The 26,841-nt window shown below is 33.8% G+C and overlaps 2 protein-coding genes across 3 annotated transcripts; one reads left to right on the top strand and one right to left on the bottom strand.

Moving 5' to 3' along the window:
- The first annotated feature begins 1,825 nt into the window (after window positions 1-1,825).
- Window positions 1,826-8,952, top strand: LOC137835667 (DDT domain-containing protein PTM-like). The gene is given in 10 exon segments (XM_068644272.1): window positions 1,826-2,822; window positions 3,498-4,136; window positions 4,318-5,362; window positions 5,514-5,796; window positions 6,273-6,397; window positions 6,512-6,969; window positions 7,087-7,115; window positions 7,369-7,851; window positions 7,932-8,797; window positions 8,799-8,952. Coding segments are annotated over 10 exon segments (4,734 nt in total). The 5' UTR covers window positions 1,826-2,073; the 3' UTR covers window positions 8,856-8,952.
- Window positions 8,953-9,911: 959 nt separating this feature from the next.
- LOC137835668 (AP-2 complex subunit alpha-1-like) lies at window positions 9,912-24,909 on the bottom strand. 2 transcript variants are annotated; one of them, XM_068644274.1, is made up of 28 exons: window positions 24,413-24,906; window positions 21,296-21,427; window positions 20,990-21,115; window positions 20,618-20,680; window positions 20,443-20,540; window positions 20,148-20,355; window positions 19,895-19,966; window positions 19,721-19,813; window positions 19,022-19,123; window positions 18,743-18,840; window positions 18,174-18,255; window positions 17,923-18,011; window positions 16,969-17,074; window positions 16,823-16,888; window positions 16,361-16,467; window positions 16,168-16,272; window positions 15,946-16,066; window positions 15,668-15,850; window positions 15,311-15,541; window positions 14,927-15,007; window positions 14,654-14,818; window positions 14,485-14,571; window positions 11,144-11,269; window positions 10,951-11,031; window positions 10,785-10,856; window positions 10,559-10,638; window positions 10,299-10,465; window positions 9,912-10,225 (listed from the first exon to the last, which is right to left on the bottom strand). In XM_068644274.1, exons 1-27 carry the CDS (start codon window positions 24,542-24,544, stop codon window positions 10,309-10,311), a joined length of 3,063 nt encoding a protein of 1,020 aa, XP_068500375.1. In that variant the 5' UTR covers window positions 24,545-24,906; the 3' UTR covers window positions 9,912-10,225; window positions 10,299-10,308. The 2 variants fall into 2 exon arrangements, with proteins under 2 accessions (XP_068500375.1, XP_068500374.1); XM_068644273.1 differs by having other exon boundaries at window positions 9,912-10,465; window positions 24,413-24,909.
- Between the last annotated feature and the right edge of the window lie 1,932 nt (window positions 24,910-26,841).

Genomic DNA, 26,841 nt, shown 5'->3' on the forward strand with positions numbered 1-26,841 from the left:
AATTATTTAATAGAAAATGAATTAAAAAAATAATATACTTTCAGATATTTTTAGTTGATGCCACTTTTTTTTATCAACTTCATTTGCTTTGGAATATATTACAAAAAATTGTTTAAAAAAATAATTAATTTTGAAAGTGTTTAAAGTACCAAAATTATTATAAAACATTACAATTTTCACAAGTTTTGTAATTGGTAAATAAACTATTTCAAATAACAAACTCATATATATAAAAGGAAAAAACAATGTATCCTCAAAAAATGTCTATTCTGTGTATACTTTTTTTTTTACCTGGTTTATATACTCTAGAACCTGCTACAGACAATGATTTATACATTAAATAACTTAGAAATTATTTAAAGTACCAAAATTACTAGTAAAAAAGTACAAATCACGTGAGTTAAATAGCTACAAGTAAATAAGTAATTTCAAGCAATAAATCAAAATAAAATAAAAAATATAATATATTTTAAACGATTTCTTAGTTATAGCAATTTTGTTTTCGATCTGGTTAATTTGAACGGTAACGTGGTAACATGTTAAAAACAAAATACTCTAAAAGTTAAATATTTTTGAAATAATTTAAAGTACCAAAATTAGTTGCAAAAACTATACAATAGTAACAGAATTATGAGTAAATCCATTACTTCTAAGTAACAAATTAACTTATTTAAAAATAAATAAATTGCAGTCACTTTTCTTATCTAATTCTAAAAATCTAAAAATAGGTTACAAAAGAAGCATAAAAGTTATTTACTTTTGAAAGTATTCAAATCACCACAAAATTTATAAAAAAAACACAAATTATGTTAGTTGGAACTTGCAAGATTATGGGTAAATAATTCATTAAATAATAAATTGAAGTAGGAAAAATAATAAACTTTTATTTGGTAGCCGTTGTCACTTTTTTTTAAATATAATCATTTGATTTACGGAATATAGAAAACTAAAAAGGTTAAATAATTGTAAATTTATTAAAAGTACAAAAAAATATTCATTATGTTGTTATTTATATTTTAATAAATTCATCATAAAATATACATTTTAATTCAATTATAATAAAAATATTTTATTTTCATGATAAATGAATTTCAGAATCACACAAAAATAAGAACAAACCGTCATCTTTGTTTGTAAAATAAGTTTATTATTTTAAATAGTACCCATTAATAAATAAAATACTTACATTATATTACAACTTATTTATCAAAATTTAAATAATTTACATATTTTAAACATTTATTATATATTTAAGTACAATATAATTTATATATTTTATTTTATTTTATTATAAATTATTGTTATATAAAGTTGAAATAGCAAACATCAACTGAAAATACTAAGTATTTGTTACTATATCTATACATTAATAAAGATGATTTTTTTTTGTTATATATATTTTTACTATTATACTCTTTAAATGACACTGTTTTATACTAAAATAACTACTTATATAAAAAATAACTATAAAATTTGAAAACATTATTTAAAAAATTATTATTTATATTTATTTTTAATTAGATAATCTAATCCTTTAATAAATAAAAGTATTTTTTAATAAAATAAATAATTGAATAATTTTTCTTTATTTCAAAATAATTAGATTTTTTTTAAATTACAGTTATATAATTTTTCAATACTATTTTTATAAAATTATATATATATATATTTTTTAAATTATATTATATATATATTTTAATATAATAAAACTGTGTTTTTCCTAATATACTTGAACGAAATTACTAGTAGTTTTTACGAGTAAGATATTAAAAATAAATAAATCAGAGAACGTGTATTTGACTCGTCCGAGTGAAATTGGCAACACGGAGCCGACGTGGGATAACCACAACAAACCTCTTGGCTGGAGGGTGTAACACCATCACTAGCAAAATTTCCCTCTCTTTCCTCTTTTTCTTCTCACAACCCTAACCTCTTCCCCGCAATTCTCACCCTCACTCTGTCTGCCACCTTTCACGTCGTTTGGCACCATCCTAACAAACCCTAAACCTTTTGCTAAACACAAACAACTCTGCAAAAACCGCAGAGACGCTTCATTCTCCGTCTGATTCCACGATGGAACCTCCTGTAGTGAGATCTAGGGGTCGCCCGCGCAAACGCAGAAGAGAAGAGGACGGAACCGTCGCCGGCGATCCGAAAGCGTTTCCTGAGGCAAATAAGTTGCCTCCGGTTGCACTGGTTGGTCGATACGTGCTGAAAGAGTTCCGCAGGAACACGGTTCTTCTCGGCAAAGTCGTACGTTACGAGCGCGGATTGTACAGAGTCGTGTACGAGAGTGGCGGATTTGAGGATTTAGATAGCAGCTTGATTCGTAGGATACTTCTCCTTGATAGCTATTTTGACGATGATTTGATTAGGAGGAAAGGCGAATTGGAGGAATTGGTGTTGCCGAAAATCGCGGAGGAACGGGAGAGAGGTTCCAGCGAATTGCAAGACGATTTAATGGTTGAGAACGAAGAGGAACTAGATGAAACTGACGATGAGTCGTGCGGCGAGGCCAGGATTTTGAGTTCCGATGCTGAAACGCCAATTCCGTCTCCTCCAACGCTGCCGCCGTCTTCAGGAACAATTGGCGTTCCGGAATCGTGCGTTTTGAATCTCCTCTCAGTGTACGGATTCTTGCGGTCGTTTAGCATTCGTCTGTTTCTCAGTCCTTTTACTTTGGACGAGTTTGTAGGTGCTTTGAACTGTAAAGTTTCGAACACGTTGCTTGATGCTATTCACATTTCGCTGATGCGTGTTTTGAGACGTCACCTTGAAAACATTTCAACAGATGGCTCGCGGCGTGCAATAAAATGCCTTAGGTGCTTAATTCTCCGACTTTTTTTTTTTACTTCGACTTTAGCATTAGATTTAATTTTAGGACAAAACATGGATGCAGTTGCTTTTGGTACTGTTTTCTGATTAGAGTTAGAGGTTACTGATGCTATATAAATTGTTTTATCTCATTTGTTTTTAATCATGCTTACAGTGTTCTAGACCGCTGTGTGGTAATTTTATGACTATTATTACGTTCCAGTTTATCTCATAGGTTAAAATACGAAGTTCTCTGTTTATGTTATCATTTTCATCCAAGGAGGCCTGCAGACCGTAGTGTTAGTGTGATGATTTTATGTAGTGATTTGGTTTGGTTGATGGAAAACAACTGTTTTATTTATGTTCCCATTTTTGTTTTTGAGGGCTTGGCGGAGCACACGGCTACCTTTATTCTACTGGTTAACTTGTTTTCTTCTTGTTTAGATCCCAAAACACTTGAAGGCATGTTATATGTCCTTTTGAGTGTCTGGTCGGAGTGTTGTGTTAGAATTTTAAAGCAATGAAAATTTATTTGTTTGACCAATTGATTAATTTTATAGAGGACAATTAATTGTCATTCTTTTAATTTCTCAATACGCACACTATTGTATATGCCCTAGTGTCCTATTTATGAGATTTTTTATATTAAAAAAATATTAATTGGAATATGTATTTTCTTTCAGGTGCATTGATTGGCGTTTGCTTGATGCTTTGACTTGGCCTGTTTTTGTGTTTCAATATCTAGCAATTTATGGTTACACAAAGGGACCTGATTGGAAAGGATTTTATGACGAAATCTTTTATGGTGAGTACTATTTATTGCCTGCAAGTAGGAAACTGATGATTTTGCAAATTCTCTGTGATGATGCTTTGGCATCTGAGGAGTTTAAAGCTGAAATGAGCATGCGTGAAGAATCAGAGGTTGGGATTGATTACGATAATGAAGATAGCCTTCCTACTGAAATTGGGCCCAGAAGAGTTCATCCAAGATATTCCAAAACTACTGCCTGCAAGGATAGTGAAACTCAGAAGTATGTTTCAGAATTGAATGCTGAGGATGTTGATGGAAATGGAGATGAATGCCGCTTATGTGGCATGGATGGAACTTTGCTTTGCTGTGATGGTTGTCCTGCTGTTTATCATTCTAGGTGTATTGGTGTGATGAAGATGCATATACCAGACGGGGAATGGTATTGTCCAGAGTGCAAAATAAATATGATTGGGCCTACAATTGCACGGGGAACATCACTTAAAGGGGCTGAAGTATTTGGAAGGGATTTGTATGGGCAAGTTTTCATGGGTACTTGCGACCACTTACTGGTGTATGTTTAACATCTTTTTTGTGTTTCTTTCATTCCATTTATTATGCTGGATGAATCCTTGTGCTACTTTGAATGTGTTCAGGTTTTTTATTTATCTGTTTTACTTTTGCTATCATTCCCAGTTCTCACTATAGATGAGCTTGCAAATTTTAGGTTAGATTTTGATATTATATTTTTGCAGGCTCAGTGTCAACAGAGATGAATTTTGTCTTAAGTACTACAGTCAGAATGATATTCCTGAAGTTCTTCAAGTCCTCTATGCATCCGAGAAACTTAGACCTATATACAATGGTATTTGCATGGCAATTTTAGAATATTGGAAAATTCCAGAAAACTTCGTATCCATTTGTGTCACAAGTGTACCACAAATAAACTTAACAAATTCGAACACAGAAGTGAAGGCAGAATACAGTTTAACATTTGCAAATGGAATTTGTGGTGATAATTTGGAACCATCTCTTGATGGTTCTTTGGTTACAACTTGTGGTCCTGCTCCAAAGTATGAAGATTCTTTTAACAAGTCAGCTGCAGTTGGCCCTGCTAAGTTCTCCTTTGTAAGCAGCCAGTTTAATAATTATGGGCACGCAAATGACATAAAGTTGCCTATGAATTTGTCTTTGCAAGCTAAAGGTGACCAATCTGCTTTTGGAAAGTGCAAAGGCAGTTTTACTAATGATTTTGTGTACACTGGTTCCTCCTATAAACCACAGTCATACATTAATTGCTATATGCACGGTGATTTTGCGGCATCCGCCGCTGCTAACCTGGCCGTTCTTTCTTCAGAGGATTCTAGATCAGTGGGTCATGTGTCTGATAACTTGGGGAAAGCAACATCTGGAAACACTTATTTACTTGCAAAAGCATTCTCCCAAACAGCTTCACGCTTCTTTTGGCCAAGTTCTGAAAAGAAGCTTGTAGAGGTTCCAAGAGAGAGGTGTGGCTGGTGCCTTTCTTGTAAAGCCCTTATTTCAAGCAAGAAAGGATGTATGTTGAATCATGCTGCTCTAAGTGCCACCAAAAATGCAATGAAAATCCTTTCTGGTCTTGCTCCTGTCAGGATTGGAGAAGGAATCATCCCTAGCATTGCAACTTATGTTATATATATAGAGGAAAGTTTACGTGGTTTAATAGTTGGGCCCTTTTTAAGTGAATGTTATAGAAGGCATTGGCGTAAACAAGTGGAACGAGCCACATCATTCAGTGATATAAAACCCCTTTTACTCAAAGTGAGTGATTGTTATTATTTTTAAATCAAGGAGATTCATTAATTTTTAATGTCCAGACTTTAGATGTATTGCCTGCATTTCTTCCACTTGTTAAATGTGCAGATTTGTAAGTCATTTGTTTTTCATTGGTTGATGAAATTGTCCTTTTCAGCTTGAGGAGAACATTCGAACAATTGCTTTTTGTGGGGACTGGGTGAAGTTGATGGATGATTGGTTGGCGGAATTTTCTACAATTCAAAGTGCTGCAGTAACTCTTGGAACTACACAGAAACGCGCGACATGTGGGAGGCGTAAGAAACAGTTATCTATCAATAAAGTTACAGCTGGTGCTTGTCCTGAAAATTTTACATGGTGGCATGGTGCGAAATTTTCCAAATCTGTATTTCAGAAAGCTGTTTTGCCAAAATCCATGGCCAGAAAAGCAGCTCGACAAGGTATTCTAGTATATAATGTGCGATTGTTAACTGGAAGTAGATTATTAGCTAAATTGGATTGTTGCATTTTTAATCAGTTATTGATTAACCATTAATTGAAATGGAAATCTTCTCCTCAAGTGACACTAATGGGTCATTTTCTGGTTAAAATTATATTACTGTATTAAATTATAAATGATAAAGTATTTTTAATTTCTAAATGTATTTATATATTTAAACCATAAATATATATTACATATTAATACTTGCCTTGAGCTTTCAACTCATAGATCAGGAGTTATAGAAATATTGTGGTTGTCAAACTTAAATTTGATATAAATGAGTTGCATCTACAAATCCTGCTATGTAGTTTTACTCGATTACCATCCTGTCTGTTCGTAGCTGTTGACAACTATTTGCCATTTGCCATTTGCTTTTGAAGTAAATTAAGATTGTATGGGAATAAAAACACAAATACTGAATGTTTTGGACATCAGGTGGTTTTAGGAAAATTTTGGGTATATTATATGCTGACGGCTCTGAGATTCCTAAAAGAAGCAGACAGGTTGTTTGGAGGGCTGCAGTACAAATGAGTAGGAATGCATCCCAGTTGGCCCTTCAGGTCTCTTCTGTTATATATATAAAATTATTTTTTGCGTTAGCAATTCCTTTGCTTGTTTGCATCAGCATGTTAGATTTGTCAATAACTTACATGATATTTGATTATTTGCGTCAGGTCCGTTATCTAGATTTTCATGTCAGATGGAGTGATCTGATTCGTCCTGAGCATAACCTCCTAGATGTGAAAGGTCAAGATACCGAAGCATCTGCTTTTAGGAATGCAAATATTCATGAAAAAAGAGTTGTAGAGGACAAAATTTTATATAGAGTAGCCTTTGGAAGCCAAAAACATCTTCCTTCTCGGGTAATGAAACATGTTGAAATAGAGCAAGGTCCTGAAGGAAAGGAAAAATATTGGTTTTCTGAAAAACGCATTCCTTTATATTTGGTAAAAGAGTATGAAATGCGCAATGGAAAAAGGCTATCTGATGAAGAGTACCTGTACATCACATCTCAGTTGCACCGAAGGCAGTTGAAAGCTACCTACAAGGACATTTTTTTTTACCTTACCTGCAAGAGAGACAAATTGAACATGTTATCATGCTCTGTTTGTCAGCTGGGTGTTTTAATTGGGTAATTTACCTTTCGTTGTTACTGTTTTATTCAGGTGTTTGTTTGTATATGCTATTCCTTCTTTTCTTTTACACTAGTTTCTCTAATTCCACAATTTTTCTCTTGGTTTTATTTCAGGAATGCTCTCAAGTGCAGTGCCTGTCAAGGTAGGCTCCTTGTGTGATTCATCATCCATCAACGTTTCACTTATTTAGTATGCTGTGATGATGTTTTTATTTTATTTTGAAAGGAGATCTTTTCAGTTTATATGAAATGAATTATTGAATAAAGACACGAATGCCATATGTGAAGAATCTACACAAATGAATTGTTAAAATCTATTGTTTTTAGTATCTTGTCCTTTTATTTTGTTTTACTTTGTACTTATTTAGCTTAATGTTTCATTTCATACGGGCATAGGTTATTGTCACACGGGTTGTTCAGTGAGTTCAACTGTCTCTACGTGTGAAGAAGTTGAGTTCTTGGCCACATGCAAACAATGTCATCATGCCAAATTACTTACTCAAAAAGTGTCTTGTAACGAGTCTCCAACTAGTCCCTTGCTCTTAGAAGGACAAGAACAAAGCACTTCAGCAGTTCTGAAGGGACCGGGGCCTAAATGTGATGGTCAAGGATTGATGTCTTCTAGGACAAAGAATAGTCGATCTGACATGAAACGAGTTGCTTCTGATTTCCCTTCGGAAACAAAAGGCCGTAGCAGAAGTTGTTCTTGGGGTATTATATGGAAAAAGAAGAACAACGAAGATACAGGCTTTGATTTCAGGCTCAAGAACATTCTTCTAAAAGGAGGTTCAGGCCTGCCTCAACTGGAGCCTGTTTGTCGCTTGTGCCAAAAACCATATAAGTCTGATCTAATGTATATCTGTTGTGAAACATGTAAACGTAAGTTTTCTACCAAGGTAATAAAATGCTGTCATTTTTACCTACTTACCCTTTATTTATCTAATTTCTGAGTTTTACAGATTGGTACCATGCTGAAGCTGTCGAACTTGAAGAGTCCAAACTTTTTGATGTTCTGGGCTTCAAATGTTGTAAGTGTCGCAGGATAAAGTCGCCTTTATGTCCTTTCTCTGATTTGAGTTACAAGACTCAAGAGGGCAAGAAGTCTTCAAGGGATTCAAAGAAAGAGTACTTCGGGGGAGATTCTGATTCTGGTACACCTATTGACAGGAGAACGTATGAGCCTGCAACTCCTATCTATCCTGCAGTGGATGTCTCTAGACAAGACAATGATCCTCTGCTGTTCTCCCTTTCAAGTGTTGAGCTGATTACAGAACCTGAGTTAGATGCAAAGGGTGTGGACAATACTGTCTCTGGGCCAGGACTTGGGAAGTCATCTAAACGTGAGAGGGAGAATAATGGTTCTTTTAGAGGTAATCTTCATGCTGAGTTCTCAACCAGCAATGAAATGGTTTCCAAATCAGTAAAAGATTTATCTCCTGTAGAACATGTCTCTACTGACTGCAGTCTTCTGAAGGACCCCGAAATTGTAAATTATGATGAGTTGGTGGATTTTGAACCTCATACCTACTTCTCTCTGACTGAACTTCTCCACTCAGATGAGAATATTCAATCTGAGGAAGCTAATGCGTCTCGGGTCTTCTCGGGGTGTTTGACAAAATCTTGTACATTAGATGTTCCTGAAGAATGCGGGAGTGTTAATTTAGCATCCAACTGTGAGCCTACAAATCTGTTACAAGGAAATGTTAATAGTTGTCGCCAATGTTCAGAAAAGGAACCGGTCCCTGATCTCCATTGTCAGATTTGTAGGATTTGGATTCACAGCCAGTGTTCGCCTTGGGTTGAATCACCATCTCGGCTTGCTGCAAGTTGGAGATGTGGTGATTGCCGGGAATGGCGATAGCAGCATACAATATTTGACTTGAAATTTTAGCATTAATCATACAAGCTGGCTCAGTATGTGTTCTTTGATTTGTTCGGGTATTATACGAGTTGAATGAATTGCAGCGGAACTTCTTGTGCGCCTTCAGAGTTTAATTCATCTGCAGGTTGCTATGAATTTTGTTACCTGCGACTGGGATAGTCTGAGTAATTTTCACATCAGATATATGTGTTCAACCCGTGAACCATTTGGATGAATGTTCTGGAACCATAATAATTGCATTTCCTCCCACTTCTATTGCTGGATTCATAGAAGTTAGCTCTGATCATGGGAGATAAGCATGTTTTTGTGTTGCTTATCTGACAGGATTATTTGTATAGATTGGATTCATATTTTTTTGGTGGTCGGTCAAAAATTGAAGCCTTCACCTTTGGATCTTTAGCTCAAACTGAGATGCCTTTGCCCTTTCCGAGTTCCATTGGCAGTCATTCTTTACACTGTGCACTGTAAAACCGCTTTCATTCAGCTTCCCTAGGCGCTTTAGGATTTCATAACCTTTTCTAAGATTCTGCTACTATACTAGTGGATAAGATATAGGCTTTGCGAATTAAGTGTTCATGAGCTTATTGGTATTATAATTGCATTCGTCCTAATACAAGGAATTTGTGATTTTTGTCATCAATTTATTCGTACAATCGTAATTTCACATTGAATATTACCTAGTTTTCCTATAACCAGATTAAAATTTTAAGCTCTTTTAAGTGCGAATAGTTATTTTGAATCTTAGATTAACCTCTTATATACCGAGAAAATCTTAGTTATCTTCATCTTAATTCTTCATATATTATAATACACATTGAGTTTGAGTTCAATATTTATGAAACTTCTTGTTTACTAAAGTTTTCACTATTTAAATTATAATTCAAATTATTAGGGTTTTAGAGAATATGATTAAAGCATCTTTTGGACTTGCTGTAAATATAAATCAACGACTACCTGGCAACGGAAATTTCGATGTATTTGCTTCGGCATAACACGCTTCATAATATTTTTATATAAACATAAAATAACCCTAATGCATCGATAGCAAAAATGCGCATGTCCTTAATTCACAAGCTATTATTGTATATGTAATGTCAAAATAACAATTTCAAACTTACAATTGTTTCTATCAAAGACAATATCTTACATGCTATGAGGTGCACCGCAAACAATCCAGCGAAACTGGGAAGGGGAAAAATATGAGAAAACTGAGAACCCTTGCCCAACTGATATATAAAATCTGGCTTAAAGGACAAACACTTTGTGCAGAAAGAATCTCAAAAATGCCCACCAACCCAGAAATCCCTGCTCAAACCAAGCTCACTCGTAATTCCGCCAGCCCTTGCATCATGATTTCGTATATCCACCTCACTAACTTGAGGGAAACATGGGTTAGGCTGTGTAGATGAGGTTTACAAATGTGTAATGATTAATGAACGAACACCTTTATGTTGTCATAAAAGAGCAGCCAACATTGCCCCAGGATCCGTTATGGATGCAGGAGCACTGCTGGGTTGAGCCAGTGGAGATGTTGGTGTTGGCTGTGTCGTCGGACGAACTGCGATGGGAGTGGGAATGCTGACTAATTGCTCCTTTACGAACTCCTTCAGCCTGCAAGCCAATATAAGAATTATCAGCAAAAGATGTATTCAGAATCAATCTATAGAAAACATGTTGTAAAAAAGTAGAAAATTAATCACGTACTCAAATGTAAGTGTTGGGTCCCCTGAAGCAACTGTCATTCTTAGCTGGGTTCTGTCTGCTGGATCTGTCTCGATTCTTATCTGTGTACACCATTCACATAAAAGCTTTAAAACTACCTCAAGCTTTAACTAATGTTATCACTAATTTAATCATGAATGACTGGGATAAACCTAAAACAAACAAGTTATAATGACGACTATACTATTTGTAGGGATTGCGGACTTACTAAACAAAGCATTGCTCTAGTACTTTCTGAATAAAATGTTGTACTCGCAACAAGATTGTTTGGATTGGGATCCTAGATAGATAGCAGAAATAATGTACATTAGTAGTTAAGAATATCAAGAAAGATAAATAAAAAAGAAGTAAAAGGAGGAACTTCAATATCATACAAGGCCAGGGGAAACAATCAAGTGGTAACTGTTGAATAAGTTTGCCATTTCAAGCAGTGGAAGTGGTCTAACACCTCTAATCTGCAAAACCAACAGGAAAGATGAATGTAAGTTTGGATAACCATAAAGAACAAGCCAGTAAAGCAACTGCAAATCTGCCACAAAAAATAATAAAAATAATGCAGATACATACCACTTCTTGAAGCTTCAAAGGTGGTCCAGGAAGTGATCTCCATTGAGGGAAAAACTCTTCCGCAGATACAGATATAGGTTGGAGAAATTTATTTAGGACAGCAGGTAGGCGAAGCTTGACATTGACCTATGAAGCAACATTGATTAAAATGGTAAACTTTTCTTGTTCTGTTCAAGAAGAGAGAGAAAATCCCTTTCCATCAATTTTGAAGGACAGATTTGGGAAAAAAATGTTTGAAGGACTATTTAATAATTAAAACATTAGGACCAATGTAGTGATGCAAAAGAACTAATGTGGCGACAAATGTTGTTGGTTTTCCTCTATTTAACAAGGAGGAAGTACTAGATAAATAGAGAAAAACCAACAATTTGACTCCTAAGTTACAAGTATATCTATGTTCCTAAACCTAGGTATACACAAAAACAGCTTTTATAAAAGATGTACAACAAAATAATATCACCTATTTAAACATTCCTCCTCAATCTAGATCATAAATATTGTATGCACTATGCTTGGAATGTATAAACTAAATTCTATGCTCTCTTAAAGTCCCCCACTTATATACTGTAATTTTGCTTTATCTCTAGCTAACGTGAGATCTCCAACACAATCCCCTCACACCAAAGCATTGACATCTTGTGCATGGGACTAGATATTTATGAATAGTCCAACAACGGCATGATATCAACTGACACAATTGACCCAACAAACCTCACTAGGATAGGCTCTGACACTATTTTATAAAAGTTTAAGTTCAACTCATCCTCACAAAACCGGTTTGTAAGGTGAGAGTTGTCCCCACTTATATATTGTAATTTGGCCTCCAACATTGTGTTCAGTTCTCCCATGAAACCCAGTGAAGACAATAAAAAAGGCAGCCTAATTATCACAATATAGTTTCTTCAGCTCAATTTCAACTTTAGAAGTAGTTGTTTAATCCACACAAGTTCCTAGGTGGCCAAAGCCATAGATAAATATTTAGCTTCTCTGCTAGATCAGACAATACTTTGTTTCTTGTTTTCCAAGAAATAGTATTCCCTCCCATTCACATAGAATCTAGTGTTGGACCTCCTATCAATGGGACAACCAACCCAATATGCATCACAATACACTAAAAATTGATTATTTCCCTTGCCTTCATACAACAATCTTTGTCTTGGAGTCTTTTTGACATATCATGGAAATCACAACATTTCAATGGTCCATGTGAGGATTATGCATGAATTGACTAACAACTCCAACTCCACAAGAGGTATTAGGTCTTCCAATAGTGAGATAAATGAGTTTCCCCACCAGTCTCCAATACCTCTTTGAATTTGAAGAGGTTTCACCTTAGCCCACTATTAACTTTTGATTTCGGTGCACATAAACTATCAATGGGCTTGCAATTTTCTAGCACTGTCTCGTCCAAAAACTCGAGCATTTACAATGTTTTCTTTGATTGAGCCACTTCAATACCAGTAAAGTATTCAAATAGCCAAGATCTTTGGTCAAAAAGTGACTGAATAAGTGCTCTTTTAGTTGAGAAATCCGAGAGACATCATTTCCTTAGATAACTATATTATGAACACAAACAATTAGATAGACAAACTTTTCAGGGGAAGTATGACACTAGAAAATTGTAAGATCAATCTCACTTTGTTTCAATCCAAAGATTTGCTTAGTATAACTAAATTTACCAAACCATGTTGTAGATGATCGGTTCAGTCCATAGAGATATCCACATTTACAAACTTTGCCATACTTCCCATAGCAACAAATCTAGAAGGTTGTTCTATGTAAGTCTCTTCCTCAAGGTTACCATGATCAACGTCATTGGTGAAGTAGCCAATGACAAATAGCAGCCACAACAAGGAAGAGTCGAAATGTACGATCTTGGCCACGAGATAAAAAATATCACAACACTTAAAGACTGAAAATATAATAAAAAGAGCTTAAGAGATTTTATTATCTCAGCTGATCTTTGTTATTTATAGAAGAAAATTACATGGGGAACACCAAAAGGTACAAGAAATTAATGCTAATATGTAAACAACTCATATAGCAGTTTTCCAATACAACTAACTACCTATATTTAATAGCTATTCAATCCCTCTCAAGCTGGAGCATACAAATTGTATGTACCAAGCTTGGAACAAATAAATTCAATCCGAGGTCCCCTTAAGGATTTTGTTAACACATGTGCAAGTTGCTCATTGGATTTGCAAACTCGGAACAAACACCCTTGGACAACAACTTTTCCCGCATAAAATGACAGTCAAGTTCCTTTGGGTTGGGCTAAAACAAGCCCCTCATGCCTGGAATTTAAAAATAGATTGCTTCCTTTTGCAGTTGGGTTTCAGCAACCATACAACAAAATATGGACTTTATGTGAGAGCTACTGTAAGTGATTTAATATTAATTTGCCTCTATGTAGACGACCTACTAGTTACTGAAAGCAATGCAGTGTAGAAATTGACAAGTTTAAAGGAGAATTATGTTTTAGTTTGACGTGAGAGATCTGAGTTTGCTATCCTATTTTTTGGGATTGTTATTCTTCCCAAACACTAGTTGATTGTGGTATTAAGTTAGAGAAGGAAGAAACTGAAAAGGTATTCAATGCAACCTTGTATAAGCAGATTGTTGGTTCATTGAGATTTTTGTGCAGATATAGACCTGGCATAGCTTATGGAGTGGGGCTGATTAGTAGATTTAGGGTTCATCAAAGTATTGCTCATTTGTTTGAACCAAAGAGGATATTGAGATATGTGAATGGCACTTTGGGATATGGGTTGTTTTCAAAACATGATCGTAATATTTGATGAAGTATTTGGCTACAAACAGGTTGTGTTTATAATGTATGGAGCACCTATTTCATGGTGTTCTAAGAAGTCAGTGGTGGCATTGTCTTCAATGGGAGTTTGTCAAAACTTGTGGCTTGAGAACTTGAAATGAAGATGCTACTAGACAACAAGTCATAAGCTTGGGTATACATCCTACTGCTCATGGAAGGAGCAAGCATATTGAGACAAGATCTCATTTCTTAAGGGATCAAGTCAGTAAAGGAAAGCTGGAGTTAAAACACTGCAGTACCATTGAACAGGTGGCTGATATTTTAACAAAAGCCTCATAAGGCTGACAAATTCAAGTTGGTTAGAGAGATGATGTATTGCGGCACATGTGTGTGGGAAATAAATTTTCAAATTTAGTACCACATCTTATTCTCTTTCCCTTTTCTTCTCTGTTTTTGTGAGTGTGTGTTTTAACATAAAGTAGTCAACTGGCATTTTCTTTTCGGAGTAGCCTTCAAAGCATGTATTTTTTAAATTAGACAAATGAAACATAAGTTTAAATTTAAGTACCCTATCGTTACCAAACATGTAGGAGAAATCAAGAACAGCGACATCCCTGCTTGGATGGAGATTAATGACCTCAAGTGGGCATTGCACCTATACAATCAAAAGAGGGAAAATGTAAATTAACAAAATAACAATATTTGAAAGAAACCAACAGTAACAAAAGGATTCTCACTTGTGCCCGGGGAGGTATGGTTTCTGGAACTAGAGAGAGTTCCATCTTCAAATGTGTGGGAGGCAATATTAAAGCTTGCACAGAGACAAGAGGAGAAGTGTTCTTGTTTCCCAAGAAAAGAACAAGATGCCCAAGGTGAGCTCTCCATTCTGCCTTAATACCAATCTGGGCAAACAAAAATTTTAATCTAAGAACACAAGTTTAAGATGCAAATATACATGATCAAATTAAAACAAAAAATAGAGAACATTACAAAATAAATGAAGAAAATACCTGAATGTAGGGATCCTCGTATAGAACACCACTATCTTTCATGCACAAAGCATGAAATCTTTCAGCAATATTTCCAATTGGCTGCACATACAAAACGTGCAAGTTATATTCCAATGCCGACCAGTAAATTTGTAGTAATATCCTTCTAATATTGAACACTAGAGAAGAGAGTCTAGTGAAAGAGTAATAGTTAGATGGTCTAAATTTGTATTTGTCCAAGAAAGTCTTGCTGAAAGAATGTGGTTCATCATCAATAATAATCAAGCGTAGAAAAATATAAGATGTAGAAAATATGCCAAAAAACCATATCCAATGGAATTTTGCATTAGTATTCAGTTAGCACAGCCAGTTAAGCAAAAGACTTTACTAGTTAATGCAAGGTACCTGCACAGAGTTGGTCAGTTCTCCAGCAGGTACTATGGCTGTGGATTCAACCACAGTTCCTTCCAATCCTGAAGAAGAGATTGACCGGGTGTGGATATTGCTACTGGGAGGGCCTTCAATAGCCAATGGACCCAAGAGATCAACAAGGAGATCTGCTGAAGGAGGTTGAGAATCTACTTTACTCAAAGTCCCGTTTTCCTGGGATAATCTTTCACCTGCTGAAGTATCATCCTGTTCAGAAAAAAAAAAAACAGGAGTGAAACTAAGAAATAGGATGAACCATTATACAGTTAAAGATGAAATCATGTTGACCAAAATCATTTGTGAAGATACACAAAGCAGAGTGAAACAACAAACCACCGCACTGCTCATGCTGGGAATCTTTACAAGGCTAAGTTGGCCAACAGGAAGAGTTCCATTAGGATGACTTTGTTCAGTTACAACCAAAGCATTTGATGTTTGAGATTGCTGCTGTCGTAACCTTATGGCACTTTGTTCTGCAGTATCTTCAGTGTCTTCAGCCTTTTTAATCAAAGCAGACTGAATTTGAAAGAGTATAAAATCCATGAGTATATATCAAAAGTGATAGTGCAAATTTCAAACAAGTTGTCTCTGAATCAATATTGCAAGAAAACCTGTCGTTCAGGGAATTTAGGCATTTCGGCCAATATATTCATTAGAGCTGCACCTTTTCTACTCAATGCAAAATATTCCACAGCTCTTTGCTGTATTTCAACTTCAATTGAGCTTTCATATCTAAACATGAGCAAATGGGTTAGAAGAACCTATGGCCTTATAAAGAACTATATAAAAAACCATGATAATAAGAAATTGAACACTGAAGAGGTCAATCTCACTTCTTAAATATTGTCCATATCTGATTTTGTAATTCAGGGTCGGGTGGTTGACTGTGCATCAGAATTTTAGCATATGTAGACAAAAGAATAGAAATAGTAGAATTCCTGAATATAAAGCACATCTTGTAAGGTATCTTGGAAAAATTGGATTTCAACTAAAAAATTAGATGAGGTAGATTGTGATTCCCCTTACGATACAGTAGGAAGCTTCTCGTGTATAATGCCAAATATTTCCTTTGGACTGCACCCAGGTCGTCTGGCTAGAAGGTGTCCAAACTCTCCAAGGATGTACGCACTGACCTGTTGAAGTGTACGAGATAGAAATTAAAACAAGTACTTGCTTTTTAACAGTGAATAAATCAATATATAAATTATGAAACTTCAATTTGCGAACAAATCAATATAAAGTACAATACTACATAAAATCCATAATAACAGAAAGAAATACTTCTTGCATCCCTCAAGCGATTATGGAAGTTCAAGTTAAAGGAACCACTTCGCAAAGATGTCTCTGTTTTGCTCGAATATAATTAAATATTTCTTACCCATTTTACAGTTTAGAAACCCTCTTCAAGAAAGTGTCACTTAGCAGAAATATTGTCCATACAAACTAGTAGCATCCAGATAATTAAAGAATGGAAGTAAAAGTACAAACCTTAACCATTGTCTCGTGTATAGCAGGTTTGTCAAGATACTCTCGAGCTTTCGCCGCAGCATAAGGCTGAGAAAGACATAAAATGCCTAGTGAATGTTTTCTATGTTAGGGAGCAGCATCATAGTCACTACAAGTTTCAAACAAACCTGTAAATCTTCATTGTTTGTAACAAACTGCACCACCCGAAACCATATGTCATCACTAACAAAATCCCCAGCCTTGTCAATTAATTGAAGAATCACGTCAACATACCTGTATAAAAAGGGATGGCATGATATCAATGTACATATTACATCAATAATAAGTTCTGATCTAAGATAACTAGGGATTTTTTATTCTAAGGTAAGAGGGTGACAGGTTTACTGTTTCTATTTTACTAATACTGAACAAAATTATATAAACAAAATCTTGCAATCCCTTCACAGTTGCAGAAAAATGTATAGTACTTAGTTATGTTCATCTCACATGTTCATAAAGAACACAATCTAGCAGTTCCTCTAGGCCGTCCCCAGTAATTTCTAAATTAATTGCATGTATTTGCCAATAGAAAAATTCTGATTGACAATAAACAGGGTTGGCTGTTATTTTGAATTTTATAATTATACTGTCTTTTCTCAAGATATTTTATGACAAAAAAGTCAAGTGAAAAAGTTGAATACAGGTCATCCTCAAAATAGAAGTAATAGAAAAGAAGCTACAGCAAAAGATGAAAGGACACATCAATTATACTGAATTTTTAATTTTTTATAAAAAAAGTTCATCAAATGTATGATAATGAAACCACTCTTAAAACTAATAATTGGGTGACATATCAATACTTGGGTTTGCACTCGAGCCTGTTGGGGGATTTTCTTCAAGGTCAGGGCAAACTATCTGTTTATTTGCCCATCTAAAATAGCTGAATCGTTGTCCTAGATTTATTAGCACTATGAAGGAAGAAACTATATATTGCATTTTTTAAGACTTCATTAGAGGCTAACAGTATGAAAGTAACCTTTATGACCAGTTCAGGAGTTACATATCATGAGAATCAATGATGAGATTTATGCTACAGTAACAATACTATTATTTAATTTCTTTAGTAGGTTCAATTACATTACCATGAAAGGTCTGGTGCAAACTTCTCAGCTAGAATAGCAGCTTTAAGTGACAATTCCTCACGCATTGCAAACTCTGCGGTGCTGAGATACTACAAAACAGTTGAAATCGCAAACTAATCATTTTATATACCCAGTTAATACATTTATTTCTTTTGTTTATTGTACTATGAAGAGGCTGTTGGGAAGTTGGTAGGGTTTACATAGCAATAGATTTTCAAATTGCATGAATTAGTTTGGAAGTAGCTCCATACCTGCAGTAGTTCTTCAACTATATCCTTTGCATTTGAAACATCACACATGCCATAAAGCAAATCTAGAGCACGCCTCCGAATACTGCATGTAGATAAATGCAGTTACAAAATCTAGATTTAACAAAAATTGGCATTCAGAATGAAACAACAGTGAATCTAGTTTAGAAAACAGTATAAACGTTCACATACAGTATAAAGGAAACTAGATTTAACAAAAATTTGCATTTTAAAGGAAACTAGTTTAGAAAACAGTATAAACGTTCACATACAGGTTGCCATTTTGAAAAAAACAAATAAAATAATTTATAATCCACTCATTAACAATACAGGAGACCATAAAAATTAAAACCAATATCTTGAAAAGAAAGTGTCTCCTTTGATCTCAATTCCATTTAAATTTGTAGCAAGGTCAGCAGGAATGTAACAACAGTGAATCAATGAATGGGCATCCTATATTTAACTGGCCCACTTTATATACCAATAAGTAAAGACTGGGTTCTGAATGCAAATAATTCAGTGATGATATATACAGGATCAATGATGTTAACATATAGAATAAAACATGTAACCTGATGTCAGGATCTTTCAATGAGGTAATAATCTGAGCTTGATGTCTTTTTATGATATCTTGTACATCAGTAACCATCAACATTCTAGTCATATTCTCCTGCACCGTAATAGCATATATGTTATGAACTGCAACATTGCATTATGACAACCAACCAATACCACCAAAGCCTTCTAAACTGTAATGAAATCTACCACAGAATATTGGCCATGCAATTTTTGTCCCTCCTTTCAAACAGAAAGAAAAGATAAATATGCAGTGAAATGTGGCCACAACTTACCAAGCCAAGATACCGAATGTTTGGTTCACGGACAGCAATAAATTTTCCAAGAAGAGCAACACATTGAGACATCATCTCTTTTTCAGCATCAAGATGCATCACCTGAAGAGAACAATCAGAATAGAGACAATAATTACAACATCTCATTGTGAGAAAAAGTTCCTTTTGAGTAAATTGGGAGGGGTGTAACAGCCACCAACTTCACTACATGCATCTCTATATGAAGAATTAAGGAAACCTACAGAACCCCCATATGCACACTATAAGCATTCTTACAAAGATGTGCATAGAAATGAAGACAACCAATCAAATATAGAAAAAGAGAAGAAAAATATATGTACAATGAAATGGCATTTCATTTCCCTCTTTGAAGTTTGGTACGCGATATATGGTGCGCTTAGGGTAAAATAGTACAGAGTAATATCAGAGTCCCACTTATATTATTTAAGCACATGAGAATATGTCTACTTGAGAAGTGAATTCACAAATGAAAAAGAAGCATTTAACATAAAAATTGCTAGAAGTACAATGTAAAAAGTTGGGGTTAACTGTGCAATGGTTTCAATTAGTTTGACCAGTAAAATTCATAATCATTGGATTATCATTTACACATGCAGGTTAATGCCATATAGAGTGATCAGTGTAAAGAACAAAAATGCGGTTGTTTGTTTACAATATAGTATAGCACAATAAACATACCAGAGCAAGGGCTTCAAAAAGAACAGCATGGGATGCATTATTTTTGTTCACATTTTTTACAACATCAGTTCCCATCAGTATCCTTTGTAAGACCTGAAATAATAAATCAAGGCTTGGGTAAAATTGTTATCTAATAAACAAAAGTTTTGGACATTTCAATGTGATCTGACAAACCTCAAACAGTGACCTCCTGGCATTAGGATCTTCAATTGTAGGAAAATATTGAAGAGCCCTCATTGTTTTGACCTACATTAAGTAAAAATTGGTAAAAGAATAAAAGGAGGTTTGCATGCTGGATAAAACGAAAAATTTAGTACAGCACTTGGTTCTCGATAATAGAAAGCAAGCTGAAAGAATTTCAAAACCTTCCTTAAACCAATGCCAATCGAAAAACATATATATTAGACAAAAAGAAAAGTTCACAAACCTGAAGCCAGGGAGACGGGATACCATAGTAAGTGTATTCTTGAGGGATATCCTGGTTCCTAGCAAGCCGCTCTAAAGTTTTGATACACTTGGGAAGACAACTCCAATACGCCTCGTGGTTGTTTGATACTAATGCAACAAGAAGACTCATAGAAGATGTCAAAACACCAAGGTCTCGTTCATCCAAAAGTTGTGCCATCCGATCCGCCCTTAAGGTAGAAGGTTGAGAAATAAGCTCTTTGAAGAAAAAACATAAAGAAAAAAGTGCATACTAGCATAATTACATTGAGATTTACCATCCATCTACGTTGACAACATCAGGGTTTTTCCTGTACAGACGCAGCAAACACAATGCAGCTTTTTTTCGGACAAGTGGTCTGCAACTGCTTGATATCTAGATCACAAAATGCAGTTAAGATCAATATTTTCCAATAAAGCCACCTATTTAACAATAATGCAATAATTTCTTACCAGCAACTTCTGCACATCAGGTGCTAAGGACTCAGCAAATTCTCTCCCACCAATATTTCCAACCTACAAGATAACCCTTTTGCTCACATACATTGAAACCACAATGATAAAAGAAAAAAACTTAAAGAGTCATCTAATGTGGACATTTTATTACTTTATAAATTATATATTCATTGAAGGTTCATATTAACAATTAAAAGATTTTAATGGAACATAATCACCAGAGGATGGTAAAATGATTAGAAGAGAAAGTCCACCACAAATTGCAAAACTTGTTGAAAGACTTCTTCTTAGTACCTTTAAAGATACTAAAAAAGTAATACCATTAAATGATCAATATGACGAGCAATTCTAGGAAAGGTATTACCATACCATAGTCAATGCTAGACACTGGAAGGTTTCATTACGACCAATGATATCATTGCGCACTGTATTTATAGCCAACCTAAGAAAGTCATGATTTTCATTAAGCAAACTTGAAGTTACAATGTACCCAACCTGCAGTCATTTATGAGGATATTAGAATTCCTTCTTCACAGTCTATAGATATTTTCTCTGCTAGGTAAACATGGAAATGAACTGAAACTGAAACAACGCTCTAAAACAATGGAGTAATGTATATATCAGCAGAGAGTAACAAAACATTACAAAAAGGCATCACGGAGGAGAACAAAATACCTGTTTTTCAGGATACTTTGGGGCAGATATAAGGGAAACAGCTTCCATGTGACCAAAATCCACATCATAGCCAAGCATGTATATATAAAGCATTTTCCAAACATATTTCTTTTTCTCGTATGGTGTCAGAGCCTACAGCAGAACCAAAGGTAAAACAAATTAAATACAGCCATTCATAAGTGTAAGACATCAATGTTGTTTTGAATAACAGCAAGAACAAATTGATGGAACTTGAGTAATAGATGAGTAGATATATTTTACTTTCAGGAAAAACCGGAATATATAAACAAACCAAAGCATTGAGATAAAGACAGTTTTGGAAAGGGAAAACAAAAATTAGAAAACCCTTCTGCTCTAAAAGCAGAAAGTCAACAAAATAAATAAAAATAAAGGATTTAAAAAATCAAAAAAAATAAATTTCAGAAACTCATTTTTCTATAATTAAAAGGGTAGTTTAACAGATATATAGGAAAAAAAAATATCCAAAACAACAAATATAGAAGAAATAACAAATAAAACAGATTTCAGGACACAATTAAACCAACTTTGGCTCCAGGAGTTACAATTGTGACTGAAAAATAAAGAAAATCAATTAGTAAATTGATAGTTCTGAAACCCTCTGGTGTGATTATATGATTCCATTTGAGCCAAAAAAATGACAGTTTATAATAAAAACCATAGGCACCATTAGAGTGTTAAGGAAGAACTATGTTGGCAAGGATAAAAGCAGATCCCAACAAAGAGTTGTGCAGCAAAGGCAAAAGTCAAACAACAGTATTCTGCATCCAATACCACAGTCCAATGCTAGAAGAACTCTTTAATGTGAAAGGTTCCTCATATTTAGAAACTAGTTCATAACCCATTGAAGGTGATGGTAAAATGAAATTCCATCATTGGGTACTGTTTATAATAAATAATCAATACTAAATGTTTTAGTTTGCCAGTCGGCAATGACATTGCAATCCTCAGAGTCATAGATCATCAATTTCTGTTACAAAATTGTATTCAGAGCCACACATTTGGAAACATACAGATATGCGTGTGACTGTGTCAAAGTGACCCAAACACACAAATTGACTACACATATGTTGATTCTTGTGCTAAGAAAATGATGTGCTGCAAAATCGCACACACCTTTGGTTCCTATTTATCAGAATTTTCAACTGAGCTTATTTTAGATTATATTTTTGGATTTTGAGTTAGTTCCTCTTCCATACATTTTCACGTTTAATTTGGCTTTTCAGGTATATTCCAGAATATTTTTATAAGAGATATTATGGAGAAAGTAGAGAAACAAAGAGTACATAAGCTCAAAATCTTACTCAAATCTCCAAGTTCATATTGGAGAGAATCAAACAAACCATCTCCTTATCTGAAAATTAAGGAGCTATAGGCCTAGAAGGATTAGAGCACCAAAAATCCAAAACAAATCAGGAAAAATGACTCCCACCTAATATAAATGAGATTTTATAGAGAGAGAGAGTTGTCAGATGGGGAGCTTGCATAAAGAGAATTTGCGCTTCAGGTTAGAATAGAACTAGAAAGCTCCAAAGGAAAAGTCACAATCAATAATGGTATAAGTTTACAATTTTATTTTTTTCTTCCATTATTTAGGATCAATAATTTTCTGTTAGAACGAAGACAGCTTGGTTTGAATGATAATTTATTTGGATTTCAATTTCATTTAAGTTTCCTTCTATTCAACTGAGTGTTAAACTTAATGATACTGAATTGGTCATTTACAATCTTGTGGGTTGTTAGGAGGATGGAAAATTTATATATGACCTGTCTAAGAACATGCTAAAAATACCATAATCATTAATTTTCTATAAATACTGTTGAGGGGGATTTTTTGTGAGTAACATAGACACCATAAATTATCAATGTCTTTATTCTTCTTAGAACTCAAGAACAAAATTAATTAGGTTTTAGAAACTAAAGAGAATTGATGTGGCAAGAATTGAGTATTATTAATCTAGGGAATTCCTCCATCAATCGATAGACTAGATCTTAGTTAAGGTAAAATGCTAAAAGGTAGTAGGAAAAAACAAATGAAATTGGATTGACGGTGTTTCCAACATTGAATATTTACTCTCTAACTAACTGACATAGAAAATATTGCATTTTCATTCTAGCTTTTCAGTATTTAGTTACTGTGTTGTATTCATGTGGGATTAAGTTACGCCCTAAAACCAAATAGTAAGAATCCTTTCAGGAACAATACTAAACTCATCCACTTCACTACTTGATTTTATGCAATAGCAAATTTTAACCATCAGAATGCAAGGCCAGGACCATCTTCTAGATTGGAACTTACTGAAATTAAGTTAGAAGAAAGATAGATGCATCTATAGAGGTTATAAAACACATAACAAAGTCTGATGACAGATATAATAATATAATAGCCGAACAAATTATAGTATATTTGAAGTCAATTCCTACCTTAGAGATACAGGCTTCCAATCATTCTTTGCCACACTAACAAAATGGGCACCAGAATTTATTTTAGAAATAAACTACGCTACTTGCAATGTATTAGATCTACTTAGTACTGTATCTGTTTAAACTGAGAAGAACTTACCTTCTAGCACATAAATATCTACACATGAGCTATTAAATCGATCGATACCAGCTGCCCTTCTATGTCATCTTCAATGTTGCAGCCAAACGGACATTATTATAAGTGAACACATCAGAATAACTTAACACCTAAACCAAGAACGGATACCTAACTGTACAGAACACTCTATAACCCTTACAATTTCAGCTTATTGCTAATTTTTCCATATACTCGTCAACAACTAAACTATCATGAAAACCTTCGTTTTTCACGCAGCTGTAAACCAGTACAAATCTCAGGTCCACACATCACAAACTCGCTAAAGTCCAACTCATTTCACCATTCAAAGCACGTCCGATACCTAATTTTCCTCTATCAATTTTAAACACCAATCCCGACACTGCCAAGAGGTCATCAATTACAACTTTCTAGGTTTCCACTGCCTCTCGAGGTGATAACAAACAAAATCTCGAGCAACAGAACCAGCGAGAAACGGTGCAGAAACAACAGGAACTAAGTGGAAAAAGCTGAAAGGAGAAGAGAAACCCTAACCGAACCTTCTCATTTTTGAAGCGCGTGCGTATGTTGCCGAGTTCCTTGTCCACACGAAGCCTCTCCTGCTCCTTGTTCTGGCAATTGCGAATATCGCTTATAAACACGGAGAGTCCTCGCATCCCCGACATCGCCATCACCTATGGCGCTCACAGATCCCTCTCTTCTCTTCAGATCCCCAAACTCAATTCGGTTGCGGATTCGATCCGATCCAACGCGGATTTTGAACGGTCGGTGATCTTGAGCTCCGAATTGCGGAACGTCGAACGGAGAACCGAGTAGGAGAAACAATTCAGTTGTGTGTTACGGTTGATCTAGACCCAAAAACAGTTCGCCAGGAGAGAGAAGAGAAAGAAAGAAAGAATGAGAGAGAGAGGGTGGACTGACGGAAATTGAAAAGGCCCTCGAACACTGCTGGAACCACCTTTTATTTTCCATTTTCATACCATTTTACCAATTCCGTCATTCCATCATTTTCTGTTTTTCTTTTTGCCACCACGGGACTTTTCTTTTTCACATACTTTAACATATACTCAATTAAATTATATAAATTATTAAAAATATGCTCTTCAACGTATTTTTTAAACATACTCTTTTTGTATGTGTTTATTAAATAAAATTGTTTTATAAAGTGTTTTGACTGTTTTTATTTCACCATTTCTTTTAAGAAATTGGTTTGGTATTTGCATTTGGTGTCTTTTTATCCGCTCATGATTATGATATTTATTGTCTCTCTTTGGCCTTCGGTGTGTAAGTCAAGGACGTGTGGGAAGGGTCAAAGACCTAAAGTCATATATGTCCTCCTACTCTTGGAATTGGAATTATATCACAGGGTCCATTATCACTCTTGAACCACATTTCCTAGCTATATTCTTCTAACTAGGTTTCGAGGAACAAAAGGATAACCAAAAATCTAAAATCGGATTGTGTCTGTTTGGATCCGATTGATCAGATTATACGAGTTTAAATTAGTAATTTGTTTAATTAATTATATCATGAATTAGTGAGTTAGTCCATTATTTTTAATTTTTAGAATTTATTTATTTGATTGTAATTATTTATATTATTTTTTATAATAAAAATTAAGAGATAATAATAATATTAAATCAACTCTAATATTCTAATCAAATAAAATATCTAAATAAAATAAAGTAAATATCAATAATACCCAATGAATTAATTATATATAAAAAAATTATTGTAAATATAATTTTACAAAAAATATCCATAATCATCATCAATTTTGATTTTAAAAGCATCACATTACTTTTAAAAGTATCATAAATAAAAGATGATGGATTAGTTGGCAGGTTCGCTCTACCGGCAGATTCAAAAAATTAATTCATCTCATCTAAATAAAATGAAGACAGATGATCACGAACTTAATTTTCTTTATTTTTAATTGAGTTAAAATATTATATAATTTTTTTACTTATGTCTTTTGATTGAATATTACCTTATTTAATGTCTTACTTATTTTAATAGTTTTATAGAATATTTTATTCATTGAACCTTCAATGGTATATCATTAAAATAAAATCAAGTTCTTTTTATTTTTACTTCAATTATAGTTTTTTTTCTACGAGAAAATATTTAATAAGCATATTAAAGGTTTGAATGAGTTATACTTTACGTTTTGCATGTTATAAAACTACAGTAAAATAAGTTAATAAAATGGAACATTTTGATTTTAATTATATTAACCAGTGAAAATTTCATGCTTCTTTACGTCTATATATATATCCACTTCTTATAATAATAAAATATAAAAGACATAATTAAAATTAAAATATTATGATAATTATTAAAAAATAAATAAAAAAATTAAGAGTTTCATAAATGTAGATATTTTCAATTAAATGTCTCTTAGATTTGTTTGCTCTATTAAGTATTGCAAATTTTTATATTTTTTCAATTAAGTCCTCACTATTTAATATTTCCGAATTATCTGTATAAGAAGATATTGTAGAGTGATCTTACTCACTTGTCTCTACACTTTAAGAAATTTAAGATTTCCTAGTTAATATATAAAACACAACAAGTATTTTTTATTATTTTAATTAAAATCATATTGAATTATAAGAAATTATTATTATTGTCACATTATATCAATGGTGTTAATTATGATATTTTTCTAGTAAATGAAAGTCATTCAAGAGGTTATCCAACATAATTAAAATGTTAAAAATCACTTGTCATTTATATTAACCATAATATTATTTTATATTAAATAAAAAGTTTCACATTTTTAAATATGTGGATACAAAAGACAATAATTCAATTAAAAATACTCAAATTTAAAAGAAACTTAAAATTTAATTAAACCAAAAAATATTTATAAAAACAATTTTTTTATTAATTTTTGTAGTATTACAGTTAGAAAATATTAAAGAATAATTATTATTGATAATAATTTTTTTAAAATTAAAAAATG

Source organism: Phaseolus vulgaris, chromosome 5 (genome assembly GCF_000499845.2).
Source record: "Phaseolus vulgaris cultivar G19833 chromosome 5, P. vulgaris v2.0, whole genome shotgun sequence".
Lineage (NCBI taxonomy): Eukaryota > Viridiplantae > Streptophyta > Magnoliopsida > Fabales > Fabaceae > Phaseolus > Phaseolus vulgaris.